This window comes from Aspergillus pseudodeflectus (genome assembly GCF_044049435.1).
Source record: "Aspergillus pseudodeflectus strain CBS 756.74 chromosome Unknown BJX68scaffold_4, whole genome shotgun sequence".
Classification (NCBI taxonomy): Eukaryota; Fungi; Ascomycota; class Eurotiomycetes; order Eurotiales; family Aspergillaceae; genus Aspergillus; species Aspergillus pseudodeflectus.
In genome coordinates this window covers 603,937-630,349 of record NW_027263780.1, presented here as the reverse complement: position 1 = coordinate 630,349, position 26,413 = coordinate 603,937, and the positions used below count along the sequence as shown (strand labels likewise).

The window sequence follows — 26,413 nt, the reverse complement described above, 5'->3', positions numbered from 1 at the left end:
TTACACGTGATTTTCTCGGATCTCGAGTATCTCAACTTTCACCCAAGTATCTTCGAAACAAACTCGTCTTCAATTTCAATATATTGTCCGTGAAGTCATTGCGTCTCCCCAAGGATATATGCGCCGCGAAGTCAATTTGAAAGATCCATGGAAGACTCGTCGAGTTACATATTATAATGACTTCCACCGATTCCCTGGAACAACGCATTTGTCGATATGTTACTTCTAATCACAAAATTTGTCACAGTATTGATGATCACTAATATCAGTCCGAGTTGAACCTGTGCTGGGCAATGTTCTGGAGGAAATGATCTCAAGAATGGAGTACAGATCTAGCGGCATATCGATAAGCGCTTCTCTTGACGAACAGAAAGGCCACAGTCATTATTGGAGGATTCAGCCATGAAAAGGGCATTCATTGGCGATGGCAAGTCAAGGTCGTGGATTTGCAAAACAAGCCAGGGCGATTCTATCTGATTGGACAACCTTTCGTTAGATTTGGGCCCAATTCCGCAGAGATTAAGCAAGATACTACAGCTACCTACCCACTCCAGCGTTGAAGGATTCATGATTCCACCTATCAACCGTTTTCTCAAGAACTGTCTCTTTTCATGTACCTAGACTTGACTTAGAATCAGGCGTGCTACATACGACGACCATCTACAACGTTGGACTCAGCCGCACGGCTCAGCTGTCTTAGGACCCACATGGTACAATGCCCAGCGTGCAGCTATAGGGTCTGCTTTAGGGATGATTTAGAGTGCAAAGGCAACGCCAGGCCTCCCATGGAGTTGAAAGATATAAATTGGTCCCTCATCACGGAGGTGCATCTAGCCATCTACCTCCTTCGTGCTCAAGACACACGTACAACAACATTCTAGTCAACCACATACACTAAGACTACGATGACAACAGACACCTCCAAGCGTCTCTTGACAGCTCAGAAGCTTATCAGCTACTATGCCTCCCTCGACCTAACCATCCTCGAGCCCCTCCTTGCACCCAACCTTTATCACGAATTCCGCCCAGGCTCACTCGACGTCCCACGCGGCTTTGACAAGCCATCCTTCCTTGGGTTCTGCAACAGCCTGGGTAGCATAATGACCGGGTTCCCCTTTACAGCGAAAGAGTACATTGAAAGTGAGGCGAGCAACCAAGTCGTCGTCTGGGCGACGAGCAAAGCCCAGTTCCGGGAGGAGGTGAAGGACTATGAGGGGATGGAGGCATCCGACTGGGAGTTTGAGGGCGAGTACGTGCTTATTCTGACGATGGATGAGTCTGGGGAGAGGATTGAGCGGTATGTGGAATTTCTGGACAGTAATGCGACGGTGCAGAAGCTTTTGGGGTTGATGGAGAGGGCGCAGAAGAATTTGGCCAAGAGGGGTTGAGTAGGCATTTTGTATGAAACGGTTTATATATACTGCTTTCTCAATGACGAAAGATCGCGTATGAGAACGCAAAAGTCACAGAGCCTCTGTTATGGAGTTGTTTCAACTGTCAAGGGAGTTAGGGCTCGAGTAAATAGCATAAGCCCGTTCCACCAAAGATTGGATTTACATCTTAGCCCTAAGCACCACTGATGCATTCCAAGGCAGGCATCTACCCCTGGCAGGCAGCGCTTATATTCAGCTATATTGATCGCACGAGTAAACGAAAGTCCATAGCCTCTAGTCCCTCGACCTCAACCAACTCCGCCCCAAACAATCCCTCGAACCGCCACCACCGACCTCAACACCCTCAGTGCCCCCTCAACTGTACCTCCATCCTTTCTAGCCCAGTAACAAGCGCCATCAAGACTGAACCAAAGACCGTCGAACGTAGATGCGCCCCTGTTTCAGGAATAACATGGTTTGATTATACACCAGAAGCTTGCAGCACTATTATTCCCTCCGAAAAGCACCGCGCACCATACTTGGCGTTTTGCAGGATTCAAACTGTCCAAGCTGCGTGGCTAACATACAGATATGATGGTTTACTGACAAAGGTCTCTATAAAAAGCGCAGGCTCGCATGTTGGCCATTTCGCTAGGTCATAATATACCTCGCACCGAGTCGCCGCTCCTGCCATTCCTCAAATAGCTGTAGGTTTCTAACGACCTTGATATTTGCTACTACCGCGGGCTGCACGAGGAGATTTCCCTACACAGTCTTGGCCGTTCTCACTGTGAGTACTCGTGCTCTAGTGGACTGGTGGCCTCGGCATGGCTTAGGAGTAGGGTTTACACGAGCGAAAGATCAGTATCATCGCATTCTCGGCAAGGTAGGCAACCACTAAAGGACAGGCAGAACTACTAGCAACAGAGTCAGCTACTATACTACCTAGCAGTATCAATCTGGGCGACCGTAGGTGCTGAAGAGCAGTTTTTGTGGCCCAGCCCAGGACCTTCGGCCTGGATGCAATAGAGAAGAGAACACGTAAAGGATACAAACAATTCTAAACTGATCCAATACTGGCCACTAAGGATTTGATATATAATATGAACCTAGCAGTACGCTGGCCAGAATCGAAATTGTATGAAATTGTACAACCTCGCCACTCTCCCACTGGATTCTACACAAGCCACACGTACATGCATAGTCAGCTCTCATGGTTGCGCCTACAGGCATATTTCGTCTGGCGAGCATGCCTTTCTTCAACTCGAGTTCGAATGATTATCTCCGCCATCGAGCGTGCTCGGCGGATCGAACAATAGCCAACCCCCAAGCCTTGGGATAGCTAGCTGGATTGGGATCCCAGTCCTTAGGGCAAACAGCACACACCTCTGTGCGAATTCCGCAAAGGACATATGCTCCAGAGCTGCGGTACTCGAGAGGGTTTCCTGGGCCGGCATGGTGGTTATTGCTCCGTTTCCCCTCTCGTCAAGTTTGAAATCCCCAGGGTATGGCGGTCATTGCGGTTTCGGGTATGACAAAAAGCAAGGAACCTAGCTTATAGAGTTGAGCCTTTAGAGTCCTCTGAGGCTTGAGCTTTTTTCGTGCTACAGTTACCATTATGCTGCTGCACTGAGGAGTATGTTACAGGCAGTATTGCAACAGGAGCTTCCCATGCTCAAGTGCGTGGGCCTACGGAGTATTATAACGAACCGTGAGAAAGGACGACCCGGACTGGCTTGGAACGTACGCTGACCGCAATAAGGACGTATCAATCATCAACGATAATGAAAGGACCGATTGAAAGTATGTACATGCCACAGACCACGGGCCCCTAGCTGCTCCTCAAGGTAGCGTTAAATACTATTTCCATGAGGAAGGTAGGTAGGTACCTTCACGACCTACACTCTTTCCTTCGACTAGAGCTTATGCTTGCAGGAAGAACGACCACCATTGCGACTTCCTATCTAATCAGAATTCACGTCGCTCCTTCCGTCTTTATCGCCCTCCAATTAGGGAGGCACGTTCCTCCGCGACTGGATCGCTCCTCCCGTAAATATCACTTGTAGCTGAAGGAAAGCGCGACGTTCGCCCCTTCCATATCTATCGCCGTCCGAGTTGGGAAGGTACGTCTGTCAGCCCCGGCAAGGGTTGCTCTTTCCTTGGGATATTGGCACGTCTTCTGGAGGAAGGGGCGGCCACTCAATCCACGCTGCTCTTTGCGGTCTTGGTACTTGGGGTTGATACAGTTGACATGTGCTTGGGTAATATAAGGCGTTTCATCGGGTTTGGCTTAGTAGATTTTGCAACGCGGACCGCGATGTGGTTGCGTCTATTTACTTTAGTCTCTTAGGGCTAGTCGGCGATGCACCTTCCGATACTCAGAAGGGGTAGTTATCGACCATCTTTCATCCTGCAAAGGCATTATATAAGGTAATACTTACCCAATAGACAACCAACTCAATGACTACCTAGGTCAAGCAAAGAATGCAGTACCTGAAGTCGCAATCACAATGCCACCACCTCAGGAAAGCACTTCAGTATTTAGTAGGGAACGCCGAATCCCGCAAACTCCGAAGTCAGAGAAAGGAATAGTAAGTCATGAGAAAAGATACAATGGGACCCAGCCAGGTATCTGTATATACATGTGTGGGTTGGTTCACGATCTAATATTGGATTGAAGGTGTTGCGTATACGACCGCGGCTGACGTAGCGAATACTCGGATGATGAATGCAACTCCATATATCAGATCGATTGCTAATCTGGTGCGTATATTGCTGATTAGATAGCCACGTATTTGCAGATGGTTGTCTTGGCCCGGCCTTCTGCGAGGACTCTATCTAATGAACGGAGAATCGATTAGGTATTTCTGCCACCTAAAAGACTGCGAGGGCATCCAAGCTAAAGCGATTCGACGAAATAAGCAAGATCCTACCAAGAGCTTGCGAGGGACAATAAAATGGAAGACTGTGGGGTTTGCTGCGCTGAGTGCGTGGGTCTTAGGGCAAGGATCTGGAGACGGCGCCGTCAGCTTCGGCGCGATCTGGAAGAAGGCTTCAACTGCAGCATCAGATCTCCTTCGGCTCTTCAACTCTTCAGGATCTGACTGCATAATAAACCAGGACAGTCACTGCTTTGGCCACTACCCAATCGGAGTTCTAATTGGCGCCCGGCGTTGGACAGTTGTCTGACATGCATGCATGCATGAACTTGTAACTGCTACTACTCGGAAGATCTCAGGCGGGTACATTATGGAACTTGATTGAGGGGGTAAAGATCTAATGTTCAACAGTTGCAAACCTGCCTGTCCTAGCAGATTAGATGCCACGTTATTCTACTTCTCATTCTCAAGCGAGCCAGCGCCCTGTCCTGCCGGTGCACTTCCTGTGCTCATAGCAAGGCATCTTTGGTTTGATTGGAAACGAGACTTGTAAGTAGCCGTCATGTGCTTCAAATCATCCGCAGACCAGGTGAAGTATACGCTGGAAGGGGTAACCGTGGCATCCCTGCCTGTCTGTAGCTTTGTGATGGTGGCTACATAACATGTCCCCAGACCCACTCGTTTGTTCTCATCGAATGGGGCAGACTTGAGATCCATTGGCTTAGGATCACTCCATATATTTTGTTATCGATGTCGCCGACTCCATAGACGGCAGCCGTACGGTGGCTTAGAACAAGCCTACAAAAACCTTATCGTTTTGCTCGAACCCTGCTAAAGACTGTAGCTAAGAAACTGTCAGTGCCGACACGAGCTCGCTATTTATGGAGTGCACTTGCCTCGCTGGAAACCCGTCAGATCATATATTTTGCACAGAAATACTACGCTCCTTCCACTGTTCTGCTCGCACCATACTAATATTTCGGTATTACTCTGTATCCATTATCCAAGCCATGATCAGCACCGACTTAATTCGGCGCCGACACTGGGTCCATGGTTGCAATAGAAGCCGATCTAGTCGCAACAAATACGAGCCCGGCCCAGCATCTTCAGCCCTTCCTCAAGGAACATCCGGAACTCATGCTCGAGATTGCTTGCTACAACGGTCCAAACAATTACGTCGTTGCGAAAAGTACAAAGGATATCGAAGTTCTTGCAACGTACCTCCAGAATCAAAAATCACAAGGCCCGAGGGGCAAACTCCGCTTCAAGGTGTTGCGGGGCATGCATGCATACCATTGCCACATGGCAGACTCGATAGTTGATGCATGTGCGGAGTTGTCCGCCTCGATTCCGTTCCAGAGCCCAACTCATCCTTTCATTTCATGTCATGAAGACACACCGGAGAATATCGGGAGCTGGACTGGTCCCGGGTCCAACATCGTTGCTCGCAACACTCGTGGGCCTGTGTACTTTGGAAGCGCAATGCAGCGTATCGTTAACCATCTAGGCCAGTCATGTACGTTTTTGGAGGCCGGTATTGGGGGTCCTATCATCGCGATGGCACAGAATGCCGTGAGTAGAGCCGAGCATACATTCATAGCAATCGGTGCGACAGACCCTATGCGGTCCCTTGCGGATGCCACAGCTACCCTCTGGAAGTCAAGTGCCGTGCAGTTTTGGCCATTTCACCAAAGCCAGCGCGAGTCTTTTTTAACTCCACAAGGCCAAAGTGTGGATCTGCCACCTTATCAGTTCGAGAAGCATAACCACTGGCTGGAATACAGCAAAAGTAGCACTGACAAGCAGGCTCCCTTCACAGAGGCCACGGCTTTATGCCCGCATTGCAACAATAGTATTACCGACTTTCCATATCTTGTTCAAGAAGGCCCAGCTTTGTCCGACTTTGTCTTCAATTTCAATATCGATGCCCGCAGTAGCCGCTTCCAGGAACTAGTCCGTGGTCATACTGTGGTCGGTTGCCCGTTATGTCCGGCCGGAATGTACCTTGAGTTGGTTGCGCATGCTGTATCTCTGCTTCATGGCGGGAATATGGTCAAGGAAATCGTTGCAGAGTCTTTTGAGATTAAGGCACCCCTGGGTCTGGATCCGCAGCGCTCGGTCAAGCTAACCCTAACTCGCAAAACCGAGGACACGTGGAATTTCGATTTTTCCTCTACAGCCAAAGGCAAAGCCAATGATCGGCCGATTACCCACAGTACAGGAAGTGTTTCTGCACGCATGAGGAGGGAGATTGGAACAGACCTCGAAAAATGGACGCGGATGACCGAATTGCTAGATAATGACACGGATACAGAGGCCCTACGCGGCGCACTGGTGTACAAGGTATTTGCTTCAATGGCCAAGTACTCTACTGCGTATCGAGGACTGTGGTACCTGGTCGGCAAAGGTTCCGAAAGTGCAGGGGAGATTGTGATGCCTGTGGATAGCAAAATGAGCATTCTGGCCAGGACGCCCAACGAGAACATTGCCGACGTTCCACTTGTGGATAATTCCTTTCAGGTGGCGGGTGCATTCATCCACTCTCTTCGTAATGTTTCTGAAGAGGATGAGGACGAGGAGACGTCAAATATCTGCACCGGGATGGAATATGGCGGACCACTGAACGGACTTCGAGGGAGTGGGAAATACCGAGCGTACACGAACATCGTGGCAGAGAACAGCAAGCAGACGGTTTTGGATCTGTTCGCATTTGACAGCCTAAGCAGCAAACTGATATTGTCTGCTAGAGGGCTCAAATTCTCAAAGGTCCCTCGTAACGCGCTGGTGAAGGCGCTGGCGGTTGCCACTCCTGGCTTGGAGGTTGCGCAGCCGAAGCAACAAGTATCTGCTTCATTGACAAAGCAAGTTCCCCCTCCAGAGGTGTCTAATCGAGGAGATGACATCTTGAACGGCGTCCAAGCTGTCCTCAGCAAATCCTTGGATGTCCCCGTCGTGGAGATTGCGAGAGACGCATTGTTGGAGAAGCTTGGTACAGACTCGCTCGTGGCCCCCGAGATCCTTGTCGCTCTTTCCGACAAATTTAGGGTTGACATTTCTACCAATGAATTTGGGGCAATTCTAGACGTTGGGGCTTTGTGTGATCTCATCTCGTCCCGGATGTATCATGATAGCGTCAGCGAGAATGACTGCAAAGACGACCATGGTTTAGAGTCTGGTTCCAATGCTCATTCCGAGGAAGGGCAGCGACGAACGATTCTCGAAATCCTCAGCAAATCCCTCGAGGTTGAGATTGCCGAGATTGCTATGACTTCTAGGCTCGAGGATCTAGGTGTCGACTCCCTTATCGCCCCGGAGATGATTGGCAACCTGAACGAAGCATTCGGAACCGACATATCATCGCCTGAGTTTGCTGCAGCAATCGACGTGCTTTCCCTCTGTGAGCTGGTCAAGAGCACAATCAATATTGGTTCATTCGGCTCCTCTGGTTCTTCTGACCCAGAGCCGTGGTCAGTCCAGGTAAATGATGTGATGGAGACCCCACGCACTGGTGCATCCAGTCCGATGAAGGAAGAGCAAGAATCAGCACCTAAATCTAGAGGAAGTATAGGAATAGGGTTGATGCATGAAGCGTTCCTGCAGGTGCGTTGCGGCTTTGACCTTCATGCCGACGACACTGGTTTCACAGACTACTGGAACCAATTCTACCCACGGCAACTGCGCGTGGTCAAGTCCTTTATCGTTGAAGCCTTCGAGGAACTCGGTTGTCCTCTCTGGATGTTTAGCCCAGGACAGACACTCCCTACTATGCGAGGAACGCTCCCGAAATACCGGAGACAAGTCGCACGCCTCTGGGAGATCCTAGCGGAAGCCGGCGTGGTCGACAAGGTTGCCGACAACTTTGTCCGTGGCCAAGCTTCCCCGACTGACGAGACGCAATCCTCCCAAGAGCAAAGCGCAAAGCTCATTGCTGACTTTCCCCGGTACGTCCCAACGCACGGCCTTGTAGACCTTTTAGGTCCACATCTCGCGGATTGCCTAACGGGCCAAGCCGACCCTGTCTCTCTCCTCTTTGGAAGCGAGCGTGGCCGCCTTTTGCTGGAAGAGTTTTATGCGAATGCTCCGGACCTTCGGGCTGCCACTCGGGTGCTCTGCGACTTCCTCTCAACAGCCATTCATTCATCCAATGGAGAGCCCATCCATATTCTCGAAATCGGCGCCGGCACTGGCGGTACAACCAAGCACCTCGTACCGGTTCTTCAAGCCACAGGTCTTCCATTCACTTACACATTCACGGACGACTCCGCTTCCTTGGTTGCACGCGCCAAAGAGGCAACCTTCAAGGGCGTCACGGGTATGGAGTTCCTGAGTCTTAATGTGGAGGAAGAACCGCCCCAGGAGCTGCAAGGACGGTATCACGTTGTGATCTCGAGTAATTGTATATACGCGACGCACAACTTTACACGATCTCTGACCAATGTCCGTAAGCTGGTGCGGCCTGACACCGGGTGTATTGCCCTCGTCGAATTCACACAAAATCTCCCCTGGTATGAGCTCGTCTGGGGCCTTCTCGATGACAGGTGGCTGTTTGACGACGGCCGTGAGCATTCCCTGCAGACACCTTGGGCTTGGGAGCAGGTGATGCGTGACTCCGGATTTGCGCATGTCGACTGGTCCGAAGGCTCGACTCGTGAGTCGCGAACCCTACGTGTGATAGTCGGTTTCGCTGCACAGGATCCAAACAGGCCATGTTCTGCCAAAGCAACCTCCATCCTCATTCATCGCGGGTCAGGCCCAGCGAGTCGTAGCCTGTACCTCTTTCCGGACGGACGTGGTTATGCGACTGTCTTTAACGACCTGGGCCAGATCTTAGCCGGTACCTCTCTATCCCTTCCCGTCTATGGCCTGAACAGCCCCCACACATTCCAGTCCACCATTGACGTGAAGCAAGAGCCCCCCACGGTGGAGGAAATGGCCGCCAGCTTCCTAGCTGAGATAAAGCGGCGACAACCTCATGGACGGTATCTGCTGGGCGGGTACTCATTCGGCGGCTTGATCGCCTACGAAGTGGCGCGGCAACTCATTGAGGCCGGTGATGAGGTCGAAAAGCTGGTTTTCATTGATACGGCGTGTCCTATCAATGTCACACCGCTAGCGAATGACTTTGTGCGCTATCTTTTCTCGATACTGCCACAAGACATAATTGGAAAGCTGAAGGGGGATGACTCCGACGAGCCGTTCGGGTTGGGCGTCACAAGGGCACGGCGACAGCTGAAGAAATATAGAGCCACAAAGCTACCCGGCAGCAAGAGCCCGCAGACCATCATGGTCAAAGCGAAGCATGGAATGGATCCAAGCAAGCAGGATAACCCGGAGGAAAGGGGCCTTTCCCTCGAACCCGAAGAGCAATGGATGGCGAATTGGTTTCTTAACGATAGGCCAAAGACACCACTTGGGTGGGAGGAACTCCTGGGGGGTGAGAATATAAAGATAATCTGGGGTGACTGCAATCATTTTTGGATGATGTCGACGATTCCTGCGGTAAGTCAGCCGGGGGTACACCTCAAGTGTTGAAACTGATTTTGGACAGATGAAGAAATGGGGCGTGGAACTTGCTGAAGCTCTGGAAGCGTAGATTGGAGAAAGTGGACGAGTTGATTATGTCACAATTGGCTCGTCCTTGTGTGTTTTAATTTCTGGGAATGATATTGAAGATATATATATTTTTATTTTGTTCACGATATGGAATGATTTCGGTATAGCTTAAATTATAATGGAGTACTCATTCTAGAGAAAACTTGGTTAATTGACAGTGATTTCGAACGAGAGTATCTCTGCATGCAAGTATTGTGTCCTCTTGGGGATCATATAAAGTAGAAAATGTCAAAGGAGACATGCGGCTAATAAACAGAGTCGCGAGTCTACTATGACCAGGCCTGCTGGCCATGAAGCAGCGCATGAATGCCATCACGAGCCCCAATATAGTACAAATGCCGCCCATGCACAAGAGTTAAGACATCCAGATATCGCAACCTCGCTTAATGAATGAGTCTGATCAACCCCGCCTAGCATGACCAGTCGGACGGACCCAAACCACCGATGTCACATACGAAGTCACCGTGACCGTGGCCACCGGAGGAACGCCTGTCGACTGCGGTGCAGCTGTCACCGGGTTTGAGGAAGTAGGAACAGACGAGGTTTCCGCCGTGTCATCCTCGGAGTCCTCAGAGTCCTCAGACCTGGAATTGAAGATATCCGCAAACTGATCGGGCATTGACGCCCGGTTCAGCGACTGCTCGTGGTCATATTCAACCACCAACCGCGACCGATCCGCAGATGCAGCGACCACGTCGACGTCCATGCACGTTGTATATACCTCTTGTTTGCCGTTTGGTAAGTTCGGATCTACACCGGCCGCCGTAGGCCAATCCCACACCCAGTAGATCGTGTAAGGCTGCCCGGATGGCGCGCTCGCCGGGATCGCAATGTCCGACTGACACCAGATATCAGCGCCCATGTACTGGTCCGCCTCGTGCGGGAATTCGGCCTGTCGTAGCTGGGATAGAGTGCCGCCGTTGACTTGGTAGCAGCGGCCGTCGTCGTAGTCTCGTTTGGCGAGGAGCACGCCGCGTCCGTCGCCGCCTGTCCCCGCTTCGTTCCAGACCTTGTGTACATCTGCGAGCTTCTCATCGTCCTTGGGCGAGGTTGTTCCGTAGACGTAGACGGTGCCGCGGTTCTGTGGTTTTCCCGCTTGTGTCTCTGGGAGTGTGACGTGCCCGTTTTCTTGGAAGCGGAGGGCGATGGCGGCGCCGGCGCTCGCCTGGAGTCGAGGACTTCCCTCCGTTTGTGTTGGTGTGCGCTGCGTGTCCTTGCACAGGTAGTCCTCGGCCAAGTAGGTCAAGGCTGTGTCGCTGAATGCGGGATTGGAGCGGAGGACGTTGCCTCGAGGGTAGCCGGGGGCGCCGACGAAGCTGCCGTTTGGTGCGATGACCATGAGCTGTTCGACCCAGGAATGGGCCCAGGTGGTTGTGGTAAAGAAGAGGGCTAGGAGGATCAACCTCGCGCCTATGCTGCGTGCGCCGTCCATAAATGCAAGAAATTCGATCGCTTTTGTTGTCCGTGAAATGCAAGAGTAACAAAGAAAGGATCCTAACGCCGGCCTGCGAGTTAGATGAGAGATCACTTGCTATATAAGAGGTTAGTATATGTCATGCAATTTTCTAGGAAGGTTAGGCGGGAGTAAGAGACCTTTTATATGTCCATTGTTCTGGGTCTGGCTGCAGTATCTCCATTCAAAGGCTCTTGTGTTTCTTGGGTTTGTCTGAGACAATGGCAGGAGCGACAAAGGACCTTTTACCCCAGACACTGCCGAATAAGAGTCAATAAAGCACTCTCAATGTGTTATCCAAGAAGAGAATCAGACAAGAGCAATGCCCTTTGAAACAATAGACGTTATCAAGTGAGCTCCGCTTTGTCTATCCTTCAACGACCGGGGCAGAAATAAAAGGACAACAGGCCTGATGCCTAAAGGAATAAGCTGTTATAAGTTACTTCAACGGCTGGGCTGCCTTTGCAGAATCATCTCAGTAGAAAGACTTGGAACCAGCTTGATGGCGCCTAATGAGACATAGGGTGAAGAAAAAGAGATCCAAGAAAAACAGCACCGGGGCCAATCATCGAGTCCCTTGTCCTGCAACATCATGCAAGGTAAAATTCGCATGGAGCATGGTTGGCGATCAATGTATGGCATATATTCGGGTGACATGATCAGGTTGAGGGTGTGGGCAGGTATTGATAGGCTCTAGACGCTCGGTTTTGGGGGCTCTGCTGCATGAAGGCACCTAGCTTGGTCGATTCCCGTCCGCACGACAGCTCTGGAAATAGCATCGGCGCCTACTAGTCTCGGGCGGAGATTTTGCATGATCGAGACGTCTTGGACCCTTGATGATCTTTCTGGATGTTGCAGATCTGGACGCGTCGAGTGAAAGGGAAGTCGGTGATTGGGCTGCAGCCGATACCATTAAACATGTACGCGCCATTCCAAAATCATGGTCCCGTTGAAGTATACCAAGACATACGTAGGCTTTGAAGCCAGGTCACTCTGTTTGGGGAAAATACTGGGAGACTGGTCGTAGGCGCTCCCACTCGTCGTCCATGGGATTGGCATCTAAGCGCCGACACGGATGCAGGGCGACAGAGCGCGAATCGAAACAAGCAACGGCAACGTGGAAAGCCAGTCCTTAATTTCCGGCTGTTTAATTTTAGCACGGTGCTGAGGAAGTGGAAAAGGCAGATTTGGCGGGGCAATGGAGATTTAAATGGCTCGTTTGCCTTGTGTGGAAGCCAGCTCTGGAATTTTTCGCGTTTACTTTGGCCTATCTTCATAACACATCAGTACATACTACTTCACAACCGTGGCACATGGCAAAGCGTACCTCCAAGTCTCGAGAAAACTCTCTGACTCGTCTACCAACAGAAAAACGAGAAAAGTTCAAAGAAATCCAAAGGCCCCACGCGACACCCCTCAGCAACCCACGTTCAACTTCGCTGCTCCCACGGAACGGCTTCTCGGCTATGGCATCCAAGATTCTTTCGACTGTGACCTGGGTCCGTATTATCATTCGATTGTCGAGCTACACAACAATATGAACGCAGCTCCCCTCCCCGCGATTACTCACGTTACCTCTGACATGCATCTGCTGCAACAGCTAGTGGCTACCCTCTATCTTGCCAATGTCTGACCTGTTTCTCGTCATTCAGTCTCAATTGCAACGATCTCTTGGGGGGATGAACGTAAAAAAATATCTTTCGCAGCCTCGCCTCCGGTTTCGCAGTGAAAGATTGATTGATTAGATTAGAAAAGTGGGTACTTTAGCGATTAGCTCCGAAGTGGCTCTCCCAGAATCCAGAAGCCCAAGATGTCCCACTCGATCAACCCAATGGCTTCAATAAGATGGGAAAATTCTTCAAGAGGCATTGTGACGGCAGTAGTAAGAGCTGCAATGGCACAGGAAACGGGCCCCCTGGGGGTTTTCCGTTACATAAAGAAGCATCCATCTCACGTATGATCGTTGTCCGACTCTTAAAATCCCCTCGCAGACAATACTAGTAGGTGAGAATGACTGTGCATTTGGCAAGATCGAGATCGACTGCTGGGAATGACATTATTACGTGGGACGTGGGACGTGCAGAAAACAGGGGACCTCGCTCCTCGTAGCACGGTAAGGTTCAAGGTTGTCGGAACCCGTCGCTCCTCGGAGTCCGTCATGGAGGGCTAAATCGGCTGCTTATTGGACTGTATAGTTCCTCGTGGTGGGGTGAAAGCCAAGCAAAGAGTACAATGGAACTGAAGAACAACTGCAGAACAATTGTTGGCGGCTCATAAGTTGTGATTGTTCTTCGAGATGAGGTCCTCTTCCAGTTCATCCAGCTAATACTGTAATAACATAGCCGTCATAGCGATGCTCGGTGAAGCAGGTCGGGGTTCCCATACGGAGTACTCATATCCAGCTTACGAACCTATCAGCAGCCACAACCCTCGAGAGGCATTCCCGATGATGGAAAAGAGATCCCCGAAACCTGGTGTATCTTTGCTTTTTCCCTCTTTCCTTCGTCTCTAGGGCCTTGAAACCGGAGATGACAGGAACGCTTTTTCTTCGTTATCGCGGCGGAGTAATTTTCGTACCGACGACTTAGTCCGCGTTGAAATGATGGACTCGCTCTTCCACAGCTGAGGCACCGGAGTATATAGTGCCCGCTCTTACATTTCGAGCTTTTGGCGGGCAAAGGTCGATCGCCGATGATACGCTTACGAGCATTAAAAACCTCTTTCAGCTCCTCCGAGCACAGCCTGTAACCACGTAGCCGTAGCTCTTGTACATATCAAGCGGACGAATCCTTCCCGAAAGATTACTGAAGGTTGACGTTTTTGTTAAGAGGGATCTTCACTGCTGGGGGTACAGCTGTGGCCCGTCGGTTCGGATTCCCACTTAGCCTGCTTTTGGGCTGGACGAGTACCGGTAACCAAGCCTTCTCGCTTTCCATTATGCAACTTCTTTTATTCCCCCGAATCCCCCCCTGGCTTTCCGTTCCTTTTCTCCTCTGTTGCTTTCACTTCTTGCTCCGTCCCCGACAATCTGCCCCGGAAATCATTCTCTTGTGACCTGGGCCCGAGTCACTGATTATTTGTCCCCAAGTCAATAGTGCAACGCCTACACAGGCTCATATACGGCTTCTGATTGGCTGAATCCTTTTCGCGACATTGCCCTTTCCTAAAAGGGCAGGTATTTCTAGGCGGCAGATTTCGCCGCTTAGCTAATTTTTTCTGGGTCACGGGTGGCTCAAGCTCCTCGTTGAGTTCGCGCATCTTCAGGGGTTCAGTCTGTGGCTGTGACGACTCGATCGATTTGAGTGTGCAATTCTCAAGAGCAGCTCTGTTGAGAATTGGTTTCGGGAACGACTGGGATTACTGGAGATTTTTCCTCGCCCCAGTCCTACACCGACTTCTCGCGGACGGGCTGCACAGCTGCATTCAAGGTATGTCTAGATGCTCTCATCCCTTTTTTCGCCCTCCAGGCTCCTCCCCTCCGTTCTCCAATCTCCGCCGCTTCTCTCCGCTTCTTTTCCCTCCTCGCCTCCATCCCCTGTCAGTGGCTGGCCATTGAGCAGAAAAAAAAATACTCACGGCAGTTCTTGAGTTCTCTAGGTCTTTCGGAGTTCGTCGCCCACGAAATCGCTCTTCACTTGGTCGCCTCATGTCACTGAACTTCGGAGACTCATTATAATTCTCTGCGACCTCTTGTTCAACACGACTCGCGTATACAGAAAAGAAACCGGAGGGTCTCTCGCTTGGTGACCCATCCGCACCAGCACTTCGTATCACGCTCACACCGCCTTCGTTGCCTACCACACAGTCACAATGGCCTCCACGTTAATCAGGAGGAACTTCCGGACAGCGGATGGAGACAATGAATCCGAGCCTTCCTGGCTGAAGCGTCAGGTCACCGAAAGTTTACAAACCATCTCACGCCGTGCCTGCATTCATCCCATTCATACAATCGTCGTGATCGCTTTGCTCGCGAGTACAACCTATGTCGGTCTTCTCGAAGGAAGCTTGTTCGACTCATTCAGGAACCCAAAGAATGTTGCCGGCCAGGTAGACGTGGACTCGCTCCTTACCGGGAGCAGAAGCCTCCGTCTTGGGGAGAGTACGGCTTGGAAATGGCAGGTTGAGGACTCCTTGACCGAGGAAGATTACGAGGTGAGACTCTGGATCACTCGCACCACGCGTTGAATATACTCAATTGAAACATAGGGTGTTGAGCACCTTGCTCTGACGACTTTCATCTTTCCGGATTCCGTATCCAAGTCGCACTCGACAGCTCCCATTGCAGACGCCTTACCCGTTCCCGCAAATACCTCTGCTCAACGCGTCCCTCATACGCCCAATCTCTTCTCGCCTTTCTCTCACGACTCCTCTTTGGCCTTTTCTCTTCCGTTTGACCAGGTTCCTTACTTTTGGAAAGCGGTCCAGGAACTCCCTGACCCGACAATTGAAGACGATGAGGGAGAGCAAAAGAAGTGGATTATGCGCGCCGCTCGTGGTCCGATCTACGGGTCCAATGGAGCTGCCAGGCTCTGGCTCGCGGATGCTTGGAGTTCCTTTGCTGATTTGATCAAGGTATTTGCCTCGGATCCTCTCGAAAGCTACCTACTGACATGTAACAGCACGCTGAAACGATTGATATTGTCATCATGACTCTCGGCTATCTCTCTATGCACCTCAGCTTTGCCTCTCTTTTCTTCTCCATGCAGCGCCTAGGTTCGAAATTTTGGCTGGCCACAACCGTTCTTTTCTCTGGAATCTTCGCCTTCCTTTTTGGTCTCCTCGTCACGACAAAATTCGGCGTTCCAATCAATGTTCTGCTCTTATCGGAAGGCCTTCCGTTCCTTGTTGTGACCATTGGATTTGAGAAGCCGATCATCCTCACCAAGGCGGTTCTTAATGCTTCGGTTGATAAAAGACGCCAGGGCTCAGCCGCTTCCACTCCCAGCTCTATCCAGGACTCGATTCAAACCGCGATCAAGGAACAAGGTTTTGGGATCATCAGGGACTACTGCATTGAGATTGCAATCCTTGTTGCGGGAGCTGCTTCCGGTGTCCAGGGTGGTCTAAGACAGTTCTGTTTCCTCGCCGCTTGGATTCTCTTCTTCGACTGCCTCTTGCTCTTCACTTTCTACACCACTATCCTGTGCATCAAGCTTGAAATCACACGAATTAGGCGTCACGTTGCTCTCCGCAAGGCTTTGGAGGAAGACGGCACTCCTGAGCGCATCGCTGAGAAGGTCGCCTCGAGCAATGACTGGCCTGGTGCAGGATCAGACAATGGCAGTGCGGACGATACCAGCATCTTTGGACGCAAGGTCAAATCGAACAATGTGCGCCGCTTCAAGATTCTCATGGTCGGCGGTTTCGTTCTCGTTAATGTGGTCAACATGTCCACAATCCCGTTCCGGAACTCCAGCAGCCTGTCTCCCCTGTGCAATGTGTTCGCGCCCACCCCGATTGATCCATTCAAGGTTGCTGAAAACGGACTTGACACCATCTATGTTTCCGCCAAGAGCCAGAAAATGGAGACAATCGTCACTGTCGTCCCGCCCATCAAGTACAAGCTGGAATACCCCTCGGTACATTACGCCAAGCTCGGCGACGGCCAGTCCTTTGACATCGAATACACTGATCAATTCCTAGACGCTGTTGGTGGGCGTGTCCTCGACGGTCTACTGAAGAGTATCGAGGATCCAATCATCAGCAAGTGGATCATCGCCGTTTTGACCCTGAGTATAGTTCTGAATGGTTACCTCTTCAACGCTGCCAGATGGAGTATCAAAGAGCCTCAGTCTGCCCCTGCCCCTCCTCCCCCTGAGCCAAAGGTCTACCCCAAGGTCGACCTAAACCCGCCCGGCCCCATGCGAAGCATGGAGGAATGTGAAGCCATGCTGAAAGCCAAAAAGGCGGCTTACCTGACTGATGAAGAGCTTATTGCACTTTCCTTGAAGGGCAAGCTCCCCGGGTACGCCCTGGAGAAAACACTGGAGAATGAGGAACTCTACAGCCGTGTGGATGCCTTTACTCGGGCAGTCAAGATTCGCAGGGCAGTAGTATCTAGGACAAGCGCGACTGCTGCTTTCACCGGCTCGTTGGAGAAGTCATTGCTGCCTTACAAAGACTACAATTACGCTCTTGTTCATGGTGCTTGCTGCGAGAATGTCATTGGCACCCTCCCATTGCCTATCGGAGTCGCTGGTCCGCTTGTTATCGATGGTCAAAGTTATTTCATTCCCATGGCGACCACTGAAGGTGTCCTGGTTGCCAGCGCAAGCCGAGGTGCTAAAGCCATCAACGCTGGTGGCGGTGCAGTCACTGTTTTGACTGGTGATGGTATGACTCGCGGTCCTTGTGTCGGTTTCCCTACTCTCGCCCGAGCAGCAGCGGCCAAGGTTTGGCTCGACTCTGAAGAGGGTAAGAACGTCATGACATCTGCATTCAACTCCACCAGCCGATTCGCTCGTCTCCAACACTTGAAGACCGCCCTTGCTGGTACTTATCTGTATGTCCGATTCAAGACGACTACCGGTGATGCAATGGGTATGAACATGATTTCAAAGGGTGTCGAAAAGGCTCTCCATGTGATGGCTACTGAATGTGGTTTTGATGATATGTCCACGATCTCTGTTTCCGGTAACTTTTGTACCGACAAGAAGTCCGCTGCTCTCAATTGGATTGATGGTCGCGGCAAATCCATTGTCGCGGAGGCCATCATCCCTGGCGACGTTGTTCGGAACGTGCTCAAGAGTGATGTGAATGCATTGGTAGAGCTCAACACCAGCAAGAACTTGATTGGAAGTGCAATGGCGGGTAGCTTGGGTGGTTTCAACGCCCACGCTTCCAATATTGTTACTGCTATTTTCCTCGCGACTGGTCAGGATCCTGCTCAAAACGTTGAGAGCAGCAGCTGTATTACCACGATGAAGAAGTAAGTTCCATTGCCTTCACCTTTATATTGACGTGCTAACGATCCTCCTAGCGTGAATGGTGATCTTCAGATCGCTGTCTCTATGCCCTCCATTGAGGTGGGCACCATCGGTGGTGGAACTATTCTGGAAGCCCAAGGCGCCATGCTTGACATTCTCGGTGTTCGTGGTTCTCACCCTACGAACCCCGGTGACAATGCCCGTCAATTAGCTCGGATTGTCGGTGCTGCTGTGCTTGCTGGAGAATTGAGTCTGTGCTCCGCACTTGCGGCTGGGCATCTCGTCAAAGCGCATATGGCCCACAACCGTAGTGCCCCGACCACGCGGTCAGCTACACCGGTATCAGCGGCCGTTGGTGCTACCAGAGGACTTGCCATGACTTCCTCGCGATAGACACCGGTAGCCCCCAGTGGGGTACCAGTCTCTCTTCGTCTCGTCCTCCTTAACGATAGAATACGACCCTCTTAGGTGCATTCGCCCCTTTTGTCTTGTTTCCATTGTACATTTCGAGGCTTTTGATTATATGTGGGGACTTGTCATAATCGATAAGTCATGATTGTCTTTTTTGGCGTGAGTTTTACTGGAGTCTGGGCATTATAGAACGCTACAGCTTTCACCTGAACAGGAGAGACCGAAGATGGAAAAGACAGAAACCAAAAAGAAACAGAAGCAGAGATACCATTGAAAAGCAAAGAAGCTGCTGAGCTCGAGCTCAACGGACCATACCGGTATATTGGAAAGATTCGTGAATCCATGTATGTATGGATAACTTATAGTCATTGAATTAATCACATATCCGAATCTTATGTATATACCAAATAACATACAATGCAATTGACAAACAATCCGAGGCCCGGACTCGAAAAGTCCGATGTTTATTGTGCCGTATTTTGAGAAGTGAGATATGTAGACAAAATCTCCATGAAACTCCTGAACTAAACCAGAGTAAGCGGAATGTGGAGCAACCATCCGAATTAGCGGTGGCTCCAAAGGGGATGATGAGAGTCTGGCCTCCTGTGATGGACGGGCGAGATTTCGCAAGCGAAGATGATCAGATTCTCTGCCCGGTTCCCCATAAACATAACAGGTTCCCGAGCAGTGACATCAGACGGACCTCGCAGTCCAAGATCTGGTCTCCGCAGAAGAAGGACTTGGAAAAACTTGGAAGATTTCCAAGCAAGCCGGGAGACGAGGCACACCCGAATACTCTGGCCCCCAGAAATTCCAACATATGGTCGTCAGCACCGCCACATCGAGGACGACCTAACGCACCTAAAGTAGTCAGAGCCACTGAGTGGTACCAAGGCAAGCACAGCAATTGGCCCAACTCAAAAGTCGGGATCGGTGGTTCCTGGCGCCCAGTGGGAGTTGGCGCCATGAAATGCCGTGATGAATGGACTGTTGAATCGAGGAGTTTATCCAGATTGACAAGTGTATCGGTGTGGTATGGAGGGTGAGATGGCGCTGGAGCATTTCAAAATATTGTGAGACTTCATTCTCCGTCGATGAAGACTGGAATGTGAGGTGCTTATAGTCAAAAGTAGTGGTAAACTTGCTTTTGTGGGAGTATCAAAGCCTCGCCGGGCCCCTGTCGAGGCCATTGATTCGTTGGGAAAGTGGGAGTTCTGATGGTTAATTTGGAGGAAATGAATGCTGATCCCCTTTCGAAGGTCAGAATGGAAGAGCTGGGAATTTTCGCTTTTCTGTCACTGTGTCCACTGTCCTGGCTTGTCGGGCGGGAATTGCTCTCGTGACTGTCAGAGTTGGATACTACTCCGTACTCTCAGTGTTCTGCGGTCTTTCGTTCTTCAGCTGCCCTTTCGTCGCCCTCCAGACTCTCCCGCCGCCGCCAGTCCTCCACTCCTTGGGACTTTGGTACCTCCTCTCCGCTCCTCAAACGGCCGGCTCTCCTTTTATCCTTTATTCACAACTTGTTCTTCTGTCCTTTCTGTTCTTTATCCATCTTGTTCTTCTTGTGACTGTCCTTCGTACCGGCGACTTCTCATTCCTACTCGCCATTCTTCGGATGATTGTTACCTACCATTTGTCGTCTTAGCTTCTCCCTTTCTTCGCCGGAATTCCCATCCTTTATTGTATAATTCTTGGACGGCTCTCGCTCATTACTGCCACCCTGCGATCGAAAATCCTCTTCTTCCGACGGTACCGCATTCTTCCCCGTAATCGATATTCCTGCCCGCCTCCCCGATGTTCGCAGTGCGACCCAGTACCTCGAATGCATACGAGTAGCTCACATCGATTGGTCGAATAGAACAATACAACCTTTACCGAACCCGCATACGCACTTGTCGCCGGCGCGACACGCATATCCGCTTCGCATTGCTTCATGAATGGTCAGTCAGGGACCATGTCGCCCGTCTCCGTAGACGGAAGTGACTGGTCGGGATTAAATCAATACCAAAAGTCGGATGCAGCCTTCTCCCCTACTTTCTCGAACCGCGGCAATCTGGCGACTCCTCCGACTTCAGGCGTGCCTGGCGGCACCCCCAGCAGTGCTGGGTTATCGAACAATGGCTCTTCGTCGCAGTTAAGCGATTCTGGGAATCCGTCTCCGCCCAATTCTATAGCCGCGCGATCGAGTGATGGGACATTGGGGGATCAGCGCAGCAGGCGGAAACGACAGGTGGAGGAAATTCTCGCTCAGCATTATTCTGCTCTAAGAAGGTTCTTGTTCTCGAGTTATCGGGACGAGCGGGCGAGTAGAAAGTCGAGCAAGGCGCAGGACAAACTCCTACGGCTGTCGGCAACACAGTTTCACGAACTCAGTACCGATGTCTATGACGAACTCCTCCGGCGACAGCAGGCTATGCCGTCTCCTAACCGACCGCCGCGCCCTGATGTACCCCCGTTTCTTCCTCCGCGAAATGATTTCCACGAAAAGCGCAACCAGGCGCGTCAAAAACTGGCCTCGCTTCAGCATCAGCGCTTTAGAGATTTGGCTGGGGATGTCTTTAGTGAACTAGAACGGCGGTTCCCCCAATTTCCAGAAAAGGAGTCTCGTCGCGCTAGCCCTGCGCCTAGTCTCCGTGGCCGTCCTCCGCCCAATGCATACGGGCCTCAGGGATACCCGCCTCCTCCGGGGAGTCGGCGTTCCCAATCGCGTGGTCCGCCCCGCCCAGGAAGAGGTTACCCGTCAGGCGGCCCTCCTGGAAGTCCAATGGGTCCGTATCCGCCTCGGAAGATGTCTCTAAGCGGCTCGGTTATAAACGGAGATGGTCCGACTGCCAAATCCTTCCAAAGCAACACGATTGTCCCGAACAAGAGCACCATGGTGGAAGATGACGATGACGCAGTTGGTACCGAGGACGATTATGACGCCCGGAGCGATGCATTTGCCCTAGACTCATTCCTACGAAGCAGGCGCGGAACTGCAACGACAATTGGCGACGGGGAAAGAAAACTGCTGGCAGAGACTCAGTCACAGGTCTCAACCCTGCAGGACAAGGTCAACAAACTAGAAGAACTACTGAAATCCAAAGACGACGAAAAGCAACAGGAAGTGCAAAAGTTGGAGGATTTGCTGAAGGCAAAGGATGAGGAAATATCCAAATACCAAGAGGAGCAGGACAAGTCACAGGTAGGCCTTCGTTCCCACTTTTTTATATGCAGTTTTCTGACGAGAGGCGTAGATAAGCAACGCGGAACGGGAAGAATGGGACGATATCAAATTCGAACTGGAGAACAAGATCTCCAAGGCAGAAGATCTAAACAACTCCTTGCAGTCCGAACTCGAGAAAGTCAGAGCGGAACACGAAGCTGCGCAACGCGATATTCAGGGCTCTAGAAAAGGGAGCGATGATTCTGAACTGCAGGCTCAGTTCGCTAGTCTCGAATTCAGGCACAAGCAGTTGCAGGATGAACTGCGCCAGCAACAGCAAGTGACGGAGGAAGTTCGGCGGGAGGCAGCAGGATTCTTGACGGAAATGAGGGAGCTGTCAGAGCAGAGCCACTCCAGGTTAGAGCATGAGGAACGACTATCGGAGGAAGTTCACAGGCTGGAGGAGGAGCTCAAGAGTTGGAAGAGTCGGTATGCGAAAGCAAAGACGCAGCTACGGCACATGCGGGCTTCCTCTGCTGGTATTTCAGAGCTCCGTACCGATGTCAGCACCGTCGCCAAGGATAACGAGTTCCTGCAAGATGACGGCTTTATCAAAGATGTGCATGTGACAAAGTTCCAAATCTCCATCGACGAGCTTCTTCGCGTTGCACGATCGGACGATCACCAGCTTGTGATGCAGCACGTTAACCCCGTTGTGATTGCTGTACGCCACATCTTGCAGGATGCCCAACCCGCTCAGCGTCTGGAATCGCCCGACTTTACGAAGGCTACGCGAAAAGTGTCTGCAACGGCAAACAATTTAATCACGGCAGCCAAGAACTTTGCTCGCTCAAGCGGTCTGTCTCCTGTATCTCTACTGGATGCCGCTGCTTCACATCTGTCGACTGGCGTCATCGAACTCATCCGCATAGTCAAAATCAGGCCTACACCAGCTGATGAATTGAATGACGACGAGGAGGAGGAAGAGGACTACTCCGCGCTGATGAAATCTCCTGACTACTTCAGCGTGGCGCCCAGTCAGAGCAGACTTAGCCGCAACGGATCTGTTTACAGCGCCATGGGGCCACCGTCTGAGTCAGAACATATCCCTAATGGTCTGGGAATGAACCACACTTATCCTATGGAGCAAGAGAACCATGAGCTTCAAGAGTTAAAGGTGGGTACTTTACATTGATCTTAGTTTGAGTGCTATAAACCCTGACTAACATACTTTTTACGACAGTTCTACGTGGAGGACCAAGCAGATGGCCTTGTTCAGTCGATTCAGTACCTCGTCGCGAGTATTCGTGGAGAAGAACCAATTACGACCATCCGCACCCACGTATCCGCAATCGCATCAATAGTCACAAACGTCTCACAATCGACTGAACATTATATTCACAAGCCAGACACGAACCCCGCTCTTCGGCAACGTGTCGGCACTAGCATTGAGACCCTGGAACATCAACGAAGCCGTCTAGTAGGCGCGGCCGCTGAAGGCGAGGGAGCCTCGGATCCTACCGAGTCCCGGACCTTTATCACACAACTGCCGCCCATTGCCTTTGAACTTGCCCGAAAGACCAGAGAGCTCGTTCAGCAACTGGACAGTATGGACGATGAAGACACCGAAGTCGACGACTTTCGATAAACGTTGATCTTGAGCCATAGCCGTCACCTACGTGCCACATCGTCTGGCTTCGTATTTACTATTTATTTTCATCTCTCAAGCACTCTGATTCAACTCGATTGATCTCGCAGTTTCGACTTTTTGCACTGATTATGCATGTAAAATGAGCAACTATGTGGAACGAAGAGTTAGACCTGGTGGAAGTCATGACCTTTTTTTTCTTATTTCGTTCTATTCCCCTTTGAGCTTCTTCTTCGTCTGTATTCTATTCTCATTCTCATTCGCCCTTTTACTTTCTCTATTAGCGTTCTTCTCTACTATTCCCTTCTTCTGGAATTGTCTCTTCGGAGTACCTTACGGACTTGTGGGCTGGCTTAATTCCGTCACTTTATGTTCTCTTCCTGCATAGACTTATATACTTCGATTATCATTTACTTCTTTTCATCATACCAGTGAGCTCCCAAAGGCTTGAGATGTTGATGCAACTTATACTCGGATGATGTGTTCTGTTCTGAGACAGATCACGTGCGTTGTTTGTCTGGTTTGTCTGGGACCTACAAAAGCTGCCAGCTTCCATGACAACTTCATTTCTCCATTGCTTGCCGGCACGCTGAAAACCTGCTTTCATTTCTTCGTTCTTGTACTTCTAGTGTACCATCATCGTCTCACCTTCTAATCTAGCTTCTTGTACCATACCTTCTACCGCCTTTTCCGGAAAATTCCCTGCTTCTCAGGCGCCTCCAGCTCTTGCAGTTTTTGTCTCTAAACTCCTCAACATATTTTGAATCTCTACTGTAAGTTTCCATTCCCTACTAGGCTCTCTTGGCCCAGCAAGTACCGGAATGCGCCAATTGGGATTGCCTGCTCTGTTCCATCGCGCCTCTTAATGAACATCTGGAAGACTCACCCTGGAGCTCCCCAACTTCCAAGCTGAAGCTAGGCCTGCACTCCTGGCACATTTGGACTAACGTAGCGCACAGACCATCGGCGACCGACTTGACCCGGACTCTGCCCCTCCAGCAACAATGTTCTCCCGAAGCCTGAAGTTGACAACCCCACCTTTCTCGTCGCTCTCTTCTCGTCCCCTCTCCTCTGCCCTCAATTGCAATCAGTTCTCCTTCCTTTCCCTCCGGTCCTTCCATCAGTCCTCCGCCGACATGTCCAAGGTCTTCTTTGACATCCAGTACGCTCCCGTCGGGACCAGTGCCCGTATGTACTCCCTCAATCCCTAGATCCACTGCGCAAGTGGGCGGTAGATTTACCCCTCCTTCCGCCTGATATAGATAAGCTTGCGCATTTTGCTATCATGCCATGCGTATCGCGCAATTGCTGTCCGGTGTTCTTTCTGACAATTGTCTCGCCGTATTATAGCCAAGACCGGCCGCGTCGTCTTCAACCTTTTTGACGACGTCGTCCCTCGGACTGCCAAAAACTTCCGCGAGCTTGCGAAAAGACCCCAGGGTCAGGGCTACAAGGGATCCGTCTTCCACCGCATCATTCCCAACTTCATGCTCCAGGGCGGTGACTTCACCCGTGGCAACGTAAGTATTTGTTGCGCCTACCACCCCGCGACTTTGCTGTTTTGGAATGTCCGTATACTAACTGTGCAATTCTTTGATTATCTAGGGTACTGGCGGTGAATCCATCTACACAAGCGCTGAACTCGGCAAGCAGTTCGCCGATGAGAACTTCAAGCTCAGGCACGACAAGCCCTTCAAGCTCTCCATGGCCAACGCCGGCCCCAACACGTACGTTATTACCCATCAGGCAGTCACTGTTCATGAATGATCGCTCACGGATATTACAGCAACGGTTCCCAGTTCTTCATCACCACCGTCGTGACCTCATGGCTCGATGGCAAGCACGTTGTCTTCGGCGAGGTCGCCGACAAGGAGTCCGAGCAGGTCGTCAAGGAGATTGAGGCTCTCGGCAGCCAGTCTGGTGCCGTCCGCTCTTCTGCCAAGCCTACCATTGTCGACTGCGGTGAGCTATAAGATATTTAACAAGTTCGCTAAAACAAAAAGTTCTACACCACTAGAACTCTCCGCGCCTGATAGTTCGGAGTTGAGTCAATTGTCGGGGTCGTGTACTTTATGCCTTTCCCGCCTAGTGTAATCTAGAGTCTACCATACAACATATCCCTGTGTGCGCTTACATTTTGGCTGTCTTTACTTGTTGACCATGAAAGTACAACCTACTCAGCATTTTGAAGATTCCATGTCGCTTCGTAAAGTAATTCCGGAACCTTCGTTCTTGTCTCTGGTCAAACAGAGCTACATGTCGTGTACTGCGCGACCATACCGACACCCCAACCGGATGGTTAAATACCTCACAACTATAATATCCTAGTACTACTAAGTACCTCTAAAATGGTTTGGAGAATTGTCTTCTAAAATCCGGCCAAGGCATCCACGTTAGTCCGAGGCCATGCCCCACACCGCGGTACCTGAGGAGGTTCCGCCAGTGAGATGACCCTGCCCCTCTCCACTCCAGACTTTACCCCAGAAATCTTGGTCCAACGAGTATTATGTGAGAATAACCCTCGGCAATCATGTACTAATTTTTTTCCCGCCATGGATTTATTCGTAGTGCCTCTTTGTTCTTCGGCTCCCAATGCTGGAGACTATAGCCGGCACCTTAGCCGTCCTCCAACTAACAGAGAGCATCGCGGACATATCTCCAAGCTACTTCATTCAGGCAAAACATGCCAGAGAGACTATCGCCAGCCTGCAGCAGGGCCTATGTGGTCTATCAATGGTAATAGGCTCGCTCAAGGACCTTCTTGATGAGCCTATCAGCACAACGCTCGCGACTTGGTTTTAACTGCGAGGCGACCTCGAGGCCTGTGCCGCAGCCCTTTCGGGCATGCAGAAGTCGATTGAACCAAATTCCGCACGGAATGCAATACGAAAATGGGGTCTCCGAGCCCTCAGATAGCATTTCCAGGGTTCGGAGATTGAAAAGATCATTGGCGATTTGGGTAGAT

At 50.9% G+C, this 26,413-nt stretch overlaps 7 protein-coding genes across 7 annotated transcripts; 5 read left to right on the top strand and 2 right to left on the bottom strand.

The window, feature by feature from the left end:
- The first annotated feature begins 776 nt into the window (after positions 1–776).
- Positions 777–1,510, top strand: BJX68DRAFT_227395 (uncharacterized protein). Its single transcript, XM_071038655.1, has one exon. The coding sequence runs from the start codon at positions 906–908 to the stop codon at positions 1,386–1,388; it is 483 nt and encodes a 160-aa protein (XP_070903817.1). The 5' UTR covers positions 777–905; the 3' UTR covers positions 1,389–1,510.
- A 3,792-nt stretch (positions 1,511–5,302) lies between these two features.
- Positions 5,303–9,845, top strand: BJX68DRAFT_262380 (uncharacterized protein; the record flags this gene model as incomplete). Its single annotated transcript, XM_071044422.1, has 2 exons — positions 5,303–9,751; positions 9,801–9,845. 2 exons carry the CDS (start codon positions 5,303–5,305, stop codon positions 9,843–9,845), a joined length of 4,494 nt encoding a protein of 1,497 aa, XP_070903816.1.
- Positions 9,846–10,265: 420 nt separating this feature from the next.
- BJX68DRAFT_262379 (uncharacterized protein) lies at positions 10,266–11,297 on the bottom strand (the record flags this gene model as incomplete). The annotated part of the gene is made up of 1 exon (XM_071044421.1): positions 10,266–11,297. The coding sequence occupies one exon, from the start codon at positions 11,295–11,297 to the stop codon at positions 10,266–10,268; it is 1,032 nt and encodes a 343-aa protein (XP_070903815.1).
- A 3,474-nt stretch (positions 11,298–14,771) lies between these two features.
- hmg1 (HMG-CoA reductase) lies at positions 14,772–18,738 on the top strand. The gene is made up of 4 exons (XM_071036512.1): positions 14,772–15,470; positions 15,525–15,890; positions 15,938–18,246; positions 18,298–18,738. Exons 1-4 carry the CDS (start codon positions 15,129–15,131, stop codon positions 18,635–18,637), a joined length of 3,357 nt encoding a protein of 1,118 aa, XP_070903814.1. The 5' UTR covers positions 14,772–15,128; the 3' UTR covers positions 18,638–18,738.
- On the bottom strand, positions 18,402–19,084 carry BJX68DRAFT_227391 (uncharacterized protein). The gene has a single exon (XM_071038654.1). The coding sequence runs from the start codon at positions 19,067–19,069 to the stop codon at positions 18,839–18,841; it is 231 nt and encodes a 76-aa protein (XP_070903813.1). The 5' UTR covers positions 19,070–19,084; the 3' UTR covers positions 18,402–18,838.
- Positions 19,085–20,507: 1,423 nt separating this feature from the next.
- BJX68DRAFT_143147 (putative cell polarity protein) lies at positions 20,508–23,776 on the top strand. Its single transcript, XM_071036511.1, has 3 exons — positions 20,508–21,839; positions 21,892–22,977; positions 23,044–23,776. Exons 1-3 carry the CDS (start codon positions 20,589–20,591, stop codon positions 23,446–23,448), a joined length of 2,742 nt encoding a protein of 913 aa, XP_070903812.1. The 5' UTR covers positions 20,508–20,588; the 3' UTR covers positions 23,449–23,776.
- A 255-nt stretch (positions 23,777–24,031) lies between these two features.
- cyp4 (peptidyl-prolyl cis-trans isomerase) lies at positions 24,032–25,638 on the top strand. Its single transcript, XM_071038653.1, has 5 exons — positions 24,032–24,221; positions 24,408–24,636; positions 24,799–24,968; positions 25,054–25,175; positions 25,235–25,638. Exons 2-5 carry the CDS (start codon positions 24,453–24,455, stop codon positions 25,419–25,421), a joined length of 663 nt encoding a protein of 220 aa, XP_070903811.1. The 5' UTR covers positions 24,032–24,221; positions 24,408–24,452; the 3' UTR covers positions 25,422–25,638.
- Positions 25,639–26,413: the final 775 nt, after the last annotated feature.